The 9,936-nt window shown below is 43.8% G+C and overlaps 1 protein-coding gene across 1 annotated transcript; it reads right to left on the reverse strand.

Annotated features, from left to right (window-relative positions):
* Positions 1-7,870: 7,870 nt before the first annotated feature.
* Positions 7,871-9,692, reverse strand: LOC119357181. Its single transcript, XM_037624167.1, has 2 exons — positions 9,538-9,692; positions 7,871-9,446 (listed from the first exon to the last, which is right to left on the reverse strand). Exon 2 carries the CDS (start codon positions 9,419-9,421, stop codon positions 8,087-8,089), a length of 1,335 nt encoding a protein of 444 aa, XP_037480064.1. The 5' UTR covers positions 9,422-9,446; positions 9,538-9,692; the 3' UTR covers positions 7,871-8,086.
* Positions 9,693-9,936: the final 244 nt, after the last annotated feature.

Genomic DNA, 9,936 nt, shown 5'->3' on the forward strand with positions numbered 1-9,936 from the left:
CATTTTATGATTATGAAATTTGGCAGATGGATGTCAAAACTGCATTCCTGAATGGATTTCTGGAAGAAGAGTTGTATATGATGCAACCAGAAGGTTTTGTCGATCCAAAGGGAGCTAACAAAGTGTGCAAGCTCCAGCGATCCATTTATGGACTGGTGCAAGCCTCTCGGAGTTGGAATAAACGTTTTGATAGTGTGATCAAAGCATTTGGTTTTATACAGACTTTTGGAGAAGCCTATATTTACAAGAAAGTGAGTGGGAGCTCTGTAGCATTTCTGATATTATATGTGGATGGCATATTATTAATTGGAAATGATATAGAATTTCTGGATAGCATAAAGGGATACTTGAATAAGAGTTTTTCAATGAAATACCTCGGTGAAGCTGCTTACATATTAGGCATTAAGATCTATAGAGATAGATCAAAACGCTTAATTGGACTTTCACAAACAACATACCTTGACAAAATTTTGAAGAAGTTCAAAATGGATCAAGCAAAGAAAGGATTCTTGCCTGTGTTACAAGGTGTGAAATTGAGTAAGACTCAATGCCCGACCACTGCAGAAGATAGAGAGAATATGAAAGATGTTCCCTATGCATCAGCGATAGGATCTATCATGTATGCAATGCTGTGTACCAGACCTGATGTGTGCCTTGCTATAAGTCTAGCAGGGAGGTACCAAAGTAATCCAGGAGTGGATCACTGGACAGCGGTCAAGAACATCTTGAAATACCTGAAAAGGACTAAGGATATGCTTCTCGTATATGGAGGTGACAAAGAGCTCGTCGTAAAAGGTTACGTTGATGCAAGCTTTGACACTGATTCGGACGATTCTAAATCGCAAACCGGACACGTGTTTACATTGAACGGTGGAGCTGTCAGTTGGTGCAGTTCTAAACAAAGCGTTGTAGTGGGATCTACATGTGAAGCGGAGTACATAGCTGCTTCGGAAGTAGAAAATGAAGGAGTCTGGATGAAGGAGTTCATATCCGATCTAGGTGTCATACCTAGTGCATCGGGTCCAATGAAAATCTTTTGTGACAATACTGGTGCAATTGCCTTGGCAAAGGAATCCAGATTTCACAAGAGAACCAAGCACATCAAGAGACGCTTCAATTCCATCCGGGATCTAGTCCAGGTGGGAGACATAGAGATTTGCAAGATACATACGGATCTGAATGTTGCAGACCCATTGACTAAGCCTCTTCCACGAGCAAAACATGATCAGCACCAAGGCTCCATGGGTGTTAGCATCATTACTGTGTAATCTAGATTATTGACTCTAGTGCAAGTGGGAGACTGAAGGAAATATGCCCTAGAGGCAATAATAAATTTATTATTTATTTCCTTATAATCATGATAAATGTTTATTATTCATGCTAGAATTGTATTAATCGGAAACATAATACATGTGTGAATACATAGACAAACAAAGTGTCACTAGTATGCCTCTACTTGACTAGCTCGTTAATCAAAGATGGTTATGTTTCCTAACCATGAACAATGAGTTGTTATTTGATTAACGGGATCACATCATTGAGAGAATGATCTGATTGACATGACCCATTCCATTAGCTTAGCACCCGATCGTTTAGTATGTTGCTATTGCTTTCTTCATGACTTATACATGTTCCTATAACTATGAGATTATGCAACTCCCGTTTACCGGAGGAACACTTTGGTTACTACCAAACGTCACAACATAACTGGGTGATTATAAAGGAGTACTACAGGTGTCTCCAAAGGTACATGTTGGGTTGGCGTATTTCGAGATTAGGTTTTGTCACTCCGATTATCGGAGAGGTATCTCTGGGCCCTCTCGGTAATGCACATCACTTAAGCCTTGCAAGCATTGCAACTAAATGAGTTAGTCGCGGGATGATGTATTACAGAACGAGTAAAGAGACTTGCCGGTAACGAGATTGAACTAGGTATTGGAATACCGACGATCGAATCTCGGGCAAGTAACATACCGATGACAAAGGGAACAACGTATGTTGTTATGCGGTCTGACCAATAAAGATCTTCGTAGAATATGTAGGAGCCAATATGGGCATCCAGGTCCCGCTATTGGTTATTGACCGGAGACGTGTCTCGGTCATGTCTGCATTGTTCTCGAACCCGTAGGGTCCGCACGCTTAAGGTTACGATGACAGTTATATTATGAGTTTATGCATTTTGATGTACCAAAGGTTGTTCGAAGTCCCGGATGTGATCACAGACATGACGGGGAGTCTCGAAATGGTCGAGACATAAAGATTGATATATTGGAAGCCTATGTTTGGATTGGGATACCTTGCTGGACTTTTTTTACTATTATCATTACTTGCTCGTTACAAATTATCTTGCTATCAAACTACTCTGTCACTTACAATTTCAGCACTTGCAGACATTACCTTGCTGAAAACCACTTGTCATTTCCTTCTGCTCCTCGTTGGATTCGACACTATTACTTATTGAGAAGGCTATAATTGATCCCATATACTTGTGGGTCATCAGGGGGCTTGTCACCTAGCAGTGCATCAAGGACATAATTCTTCTGTGCAGCAATGAGGATAATCCTTGGGTTACAGACCCAGTCCATGTAGTTGCTACCATCATCTTTCAACTTAGCTTTCTCTAGGAACGCATTAAAATTCAGGGGAACGGTATCACGGGCCATTGATCTACAACATAGATATGCAAATACTATCAGGACTAAGTTCATGATAAATTAAGTTCAATTAATCAAATTACTTAAGAACTCCCACTTAAATAGATACCCCTCAAGTCATCTAAGTGATATGTGATCCAAATCAACTAACCCATGTCTGATCATCACGTGAGATGGGGTAGTCATCATGGTGAACATCTCTATGTTGATCATATCTATTATATGATTCACGTTTGATCTTTTGATCTCCAGTGTTTCGAGGACATGTCTGTATATGCTAGGCTCGTCAAGTTTAACCCAAGTATTCCTTATGTGCAAAACTGTCTTGCACCCGTTGTATGTGAACGTAGAGTCTATCACACCCGATCATCACGTGGTGTCTCAACATGACGAACTATAGCAACGATGCATACTCAAGGAGAACACTTTTACATTGAATTAAGTGAAGGGATCATCTTTTAATGCTACCGCCGTACTAAGCAAAATAAGATGCATAAAAGATAAAAATCACATGCAATCAAAAATATGTGACATGATATGGCCATCATCATCTCGTGCTTTTGATCTCCATCTCCAAAGCATCGTCATGATCTCCATTGTCACCGGCTCGACACCTTGATCTCCATCGTTGCGCCGTGGTCATCTCGCCAACTATTGCTTCTACAACTATTGCTAACTCATAGCGATAAAGTAAAGCAATTACATGGCGTTTGCATTTCATACAATAAAGAGACAACCATAAGGCTCCTGCCGGTTGCCGATAACTTACAAAACATGATCATCTCATACAATAACGTATATCACATCATGTCTTGACCATATCACATCACAACATTCCCTACAAAAACAAGTTAGACGTCCTCTACTTTGTTGTTGCAAGTTTTACGTGACTGCTACGGGCTTCTAGCAAGTACCGTTCTTACCCTACAGCAAAAACCACAACGGTGAATTATCAAGTTTGTTGTTTTAACCTTCTTCAAGGACCGGCCGTAGTCAAATTCGATTCAACTAAAGTGGGAGAAGCAGACACCCGCCAGCCACCTTTATGCAAAACTAGTTGCATGCCTGTCGGTGGAACTGGTCTCATGTACGTGGACATGTAAGGTTGGTCCAGGCCGCCACAATGCCGCCGAATCAAAATAAGACGTTGGTGGTAAGCAGTATGAACATCACCGCCCACAACTTCTTTGTGTTCTACTCGTGCATATCATCTACGCATAAACCTGTCTCATGATGCCACTCATGGGAATCGTTGCATGGAAAATAAATCTACGCACACGCAATGATCTATCCATGGAGATGCATAGAAACGAGGGGAAGAGTGTGTCTACGTACCCTCATAGACCGTAAGCGGAAGCGTTTAACAATGCGGTTGATGTAGTCGAACTTCTTCTAGCTCTGACCGATCAAGTACCGAACGTACGACACCTCCAAGTTCTGCACACGTTCAGCTCGGTGACGTCCCTCACCTTCTTGATCCAGCAAGACGTCGAGGTAGTAGATGAGTTCCGTCAGCACGACGGCGTGGTGACGGTGATGGTGAAGTGATCTCCACAAGGCTTTGCCTAAGCACTACGAAAATATGACCGGATGTGTAAACGGTGGAGGGGGGCGCCACACACGGCTAGGAAATTGTCTGGTCTGTGCTAGGGGCGCCCCCTCCCCCACATATATATATAGGTGGGAGGGAGAGGGGAGAGGCCAGGAGGCGCCCCAAGTAGGACTGAATCCTACTTGGGATCCTCCCAAGCCGCGCGCCCCCCTGCCACATATATCGGAGGGGGAAGGAAAGAGGGGGAAGGGGCAAGGAAGGGGGAATCATATTCCCTTTCTTTCCTTTCCTCCTTCCCCTTTCCTTCTCCACCTTGGCCGGCCCATATGGAGGGCGCACCGGCCCCTTGAGGCTGGTGCGTTTCCCCTCTTGGCCCATAAGGCCCATATCTTTTGCCGGGGTGCCTGGAACCCCTTCCAGTGACCCGATATGTTTCCGGTACCCTCCGGAACACTCCCGGTGTCCGAATACCATCGTCCTATATATCAATCTTTACCTCTCAACCATTTAGAGACTCCTCGCCATGTCCGTGATCTCATCCGGGACTCCGAACAACATTCGGACACCAAATCACATAACTCATATAATATTATATTGTCATCGAACGTTAAGCGTGCGGACCCTACGGGTTCCAGAACTATGTAGACATGACTGAGACACCTCTCCGGTCAATAACCAATAGCAGAACTTGGATGCTCATATGTGTTCCTACATATTCTATGAAGATCTTTATCGGTCGAACCGTTATGAAAATATACGTAGTTCCCTTTGTCCATAGGTATGTTACTTGTCCGAGATTCGATCGTCGGTATCTTCATACCTTGTTCAATCTCATTACCGGAAGGTCTCTTTACTCGTTCTGTAATACATCACCTCGTGACTAACTCCTTAGTCGTTTGCTTGCAAGCTTATGATGTGTATTACCGAGAGGGCCCAGAGATACCTCTCCGATACTCGGAGTGACAAATCCTAATATTGATCTATGCCAACTCAACAAACACCTTCGGAGATACGTGTAGAGCATCTTTATAATCACCCAGTTACGTGGTGACGTTTTATAGCACACAAGGCATTCCTCCAGTATCCGGGAGTTGCATAATCTCATAGTCGAAGGAATATGTATTTGACATGAAGAAAGCAATAGCAATAAAACCGAACGATCATTATGCTAAGCTAACGGGTGGATCTTGCCCATTACATCATTCTCCTAATGATGTGATCCCATTATCAAATGACAACACATGTTCATGGTTAGGAAACCATAACCATCTTTGATCAACGAGCTAGTAAGGTAGAGGCTCACTAGGGAGACAGTGTTTGTTTATGTATTCACACATGTATTTAGGTTTCTGACCAATAAAATTCTAGCATGTATAATAAACCTTTATCATGAATAAGGAAATATAAAATAACAACTTTATTATTGCCTCTACAGCATATTTCCTTCGTCCCACACTTTACGTTTCTATGTATGCCTATGCGTTTGCTAATTAGTTAATCCTTTCCCACACTTTACTTTTCTATGTATGCCTATGCGTTTGCTAATTAGTTAATCATTTCCCACACTTTAGTTAATCCTTTCCCACACTTTACTTTTCTATGTATGCCTGTGTGTTTGCTAATTAGTTTGTTGTCGAGCTTACATTGCTTTGAGCTTGCTTGCCATATAGGTTGTGTTCATCTAGTTGCATATCTAGAGAACCTACTTTATCCGCAAATCCCTAAAGTTGGTAAATTTGTAGTCTCCTATTCACCGCTCCATCTAGTCGACCATATTGATCCTTTCACTTCTTCCTCTCCTGAGTTCTGATGGCCGGTTTGCGGGCCGCTGCAAATATGACGGACCTGTTGTGGCTCGAAAACGATCGGATACGTCGCAAATATATGGGCCGGTGGCGGGATAGCGCACCTGCTAGAGATGCTATGAGGCTGGATAGGGCAGTTAAGCTGTGCAACGACTATTTATCGCATTAAGTGATTCTTTAGGGAAGTCTCACGTCAAGGAAACAGTGTCGGGCCGGCCCATCTTAGCACGCGGAGGTCAAAAAATCAAGAATAAAAGGAGGGCACCTAGGGATTCCAAGGTTATGACCGGTGCGACTAACCAATCCTCCCGCGAGGAGTTACTGGTTAGTAGTAGGATCACGACCTATTAGAGGCGATTGGAGCCGGTCTTCTACGGTTTTTCTTTGTTTTCTCTTTTTTCTTCTCCAATTTTTTCATTCTCCAATTTGTTTATTTTTTTTGTTTGTTTATTTTTTATTATACATTTTTATATACATGATCAATATTTTTTAAAATACTTTTTCAACATTTTCATTTATTTATGTTTTTCATTCTACGCTTTTTATATACATGACCAAGATTTTTTCAAATACTTGTTTAACATTTTTATATACATGATCAAGATTTTTTTTCAAATACTTGTTAACATTTTTATATACATGATCAACATTTTTTTAATACTTGTTCAACATTTTCATTTTTTTATGTTTTTCATTCTACACTTTTATATACATGATCAACATTTTTTCAAATACTTGTTCAATATTTTTCAAATGCATGATCAACATTTTTTCAAATACTTGTTCAACATTTTCTTCAAATATTTGTTCAACATTTTTCAAATACATGTTCAACATTTTTTTAAAATGTTTTTTGAAGAGTGTTTTTTGTTATATACATACTCAGAATATTTTAAAGTATAAACAAGAGTAAAAAATAAAAAGTAAAACAGAAAACGTAAAACAGAAAACGTAAAAAAAAGGCAGGAAAAGGAGGTAGTGGCCTTCCGCGCTTGTGGGCCGGCTCAGCGAGTCCAATGCCAGGACTCACTGAAGGCAAGACATAGTCGCACCCGTTCATCTACAGACTGGTTTTTCTCAACAACAAAAATCTACAGACTGGTGCAACATGTTTCCAATATCAGGAGCTGGGATTTTACAACCGAAGAGATGTTCTCCGGTAATAACCAGGCTGAATCCACCCGATAAATCCAAAGCTTGACAAGGAACCACACCTCCGGAATCCAAGCTTGACAAAGGATTTTATGAGAGAACCCAACCTCATTGACACTCCAGATCCATGCTGCCTCCAAGGATTTACTGGCTCTAAGACATCATTTGCCCGGAACTAACTATCGCTAACTGAATTTAACACTAGAATTTCAGAGATTCAGAGCAAGTTTGGCTTGATTTGCTAGGTTTATATTGCCAAAGGGCACTAGAAGCTAGGGTTACAACCCAATCACACCATGATAGTCCAAAACGGAAGGAAATGGTGGTTTTATAGCCATTACACCCAGCGCCCAGGTGAAAAGCAGGCCAAAAGAAATAAAAACTTGAAGCTGCATTCCATTACCACTCTCATACTCCTACCTGAAGTGAAGAGAATGATTTTTTTATTTTCAATTGCAAGTGCTCAGTTTTAACTTAGTTACAACATTGTCGGTGACTTGAATATGAAGAGCTTGTACTTGACCAAACTGCTAGTATTTTTGTTCATTACCAAACTGTAGTTACTTGAAATCAACTCTGGAAACTGAACCAGTATTACTATATACTATATGATCTACTTATTTTTGTTTCTACCTATAAGATTGGTTCTTCAACTAGCACAACAGTTCAAAATAAACATCAAACAATAATTTGGTCAGCAGCAAATCTGAATACTAGATGGAATGATCCAGAATAACACCAGGGAGGTACAATTTATAGCATGTTTCATCATATAACAAGATCGATTATTTAAGCTGACATAACACTAGGTCAATACTACTTGCTGTAAACAGGGAGCAGCAACACCACACTGATAGCAAATTAAGTGCCAGAATGCAAGCATGCATACACTAGCTGCAGTTCAAAATGACTTGCTGAATCATTCAGAGCACTGCCTCGATCCTCAGTTGCTTCTTAAACATGTAGCGACGGGATTTGTGCTTGATCACACGGAGGCCGCGCATCACCCCTTTGCCTTTGCCGCCATTCTCGTTGCCAGAGACACTGCAGTTGCAACTCTCATTGCCGGAGCAATCGGTGCCACTACTGTGGTGGCCATTGTCTTTGCTGGCACCATTTCTGCCATTCTTGCCTTTGCCGTTGCTGAAGGCTAGCTCCATACCGGTGAAGAGGGCAAATTCCTTGACGGGACTCATCTCGTTCCATTCCTTGTCGAATTTCATGACATCCAAGAAGTCCACGATGATGAATCTGCCAGAACCAAGGCTGACAGCACAGGAATTGTGCAAGCTCTTTGGCTGCCACTCCTCTGGCAGGTCATCACGCTCCCAGATCCGCATCTTGTCTGGCGACAGCTCCTCCCCTCTGACGAGGCCTGAGAGGTCGGCAGCGCAAGGGCGGTTGTCTTGTGTGATGCCAAACCAGAGTCCAAGCTCGGGGACATAATCCGCCTTGCCATTGAAGGGCATGAGCCAGTCGCCAGCTTTGCTCCACTCACGAGTCGCGATGTGGAAGCAGTAGGTGCCGGCACCCTCGGCTCCACAGATGGAGAAGCAGATGCTGTTGTCGACGAGGGCGTGACCGAAGACCATGCCGTGCTTGTGGTGGCTGATCCACGGCGGCAGAGGGAGGATGTCGCAGTGCCAGAACCTGCTAGATACGGCGGACTTGGGGAACCCCCTCCACACCAGGGCCTCGAACTGCGGCCGCACCTCTGCCTTGTCCGGATGGAGGAGGCCATCGATGATGTAGAGGTCACCGGTGTCATCCCCGTCAGGGAGGTGTAAGTCCGTCGGAGGGACGGCGATGGTCATCGGCAACTCCTTGACCCCGTGGAGGCATGGAAGGGTATCGATGTAGCTGGAGCTATTGGCGATGTTGAAGCGTAACATGCGGTTCCCGCGGTCGCCCAAGATGACCTTGCTCTCCGAGGCGGTGGGGAAGAAATGGACGAAGCGACGGGACTGCAGGCAGGGGGAGATTTGCGGTGGCCCCATGACCAGGTCGGATTTTGGCATATCCATCTTGGGCGCCGCCGCCTCCGCCGTCGCCAGTTTAGTGTTGCAGATCCTTTTCCTGTTGGTGGCACGGGCCTTGTCGAGGGCCAGTGTGGGCAGCACCTTGCCATGCGCGGCCGCCTCTTCTGCCGTCGGGTGAAAAAATTTCATCTTGGAGAGGTTCAGGCGCCGCAGCGAATACGCGCGTTTGCGCCCGTCATACAGCCCCAAGTTCAGGATCTGCCGCATGCCTCCGCTCATCCCCGATCGACTCTCCAACGATCTCCTGGGAGGGTAAGAAGTAGTAGAATAAGGACAAGAGTTACAGCAAATCGAAGCAAGTTGACACAGATCTACAGGCGGCGGCGGCGGCGAACCTTGAGCGGATCAGCGGCGGCGTCGGCGAAACTGGAGCAGAGCAGCGGCGGCAGCGGCGGCGGCGAACCTTGAGCAGATCAGCGGCGGCGTCGGCGAACCTGGAGTAGAGCGGCGGCGGCGGCGGGGGAGGGAGGGAACAGGAATGGGAGGTATGTCTAGGCCCTGCTGTTGTTCATGGGCTGGGCCTTCCATTACGAGTACTAAATTTGATTCTTTACATACTTTGCTTTTACTAAAAAACAAACAAACATACTATACTGCTGCTACTGCTTAAAAAATATTTCTCTCAAAAAAACATACTATACTGAAAAAAACATTTCTCTCTAAAAAAAAGCTTAAAAAACATACTATACTGCTGCTAGTTTTCCCTCTTGCTAGGATTTCTTTCTCTCGGCTGG

The sequence above is a fragment of the Triticum dicoccoides genome, chromosome 2A (assembly GCF_002162155.2).
Source record: "Triticum dicoccoides isolate Atlit2015 ecotype Zavitan chromosome 2A, WEW_v2.0, whole genome shotgun sequence".
NCBI classification, from domain to species: Eukaryota; Viridiplantae; Streptophyta; class Magnoliopsida; order Poales; family Poaceae; genus Triticum; species Triticum dicoccoides.

Coding starts and splice junctions, on each gene's coding strand:
- LOC119357181 (XM_037624167.1), bottom strand. CDS start 9,421: ATGAGCGGAGGCATGCGGCAGATCCTGAACTTGGGGCTGTATGACGGG.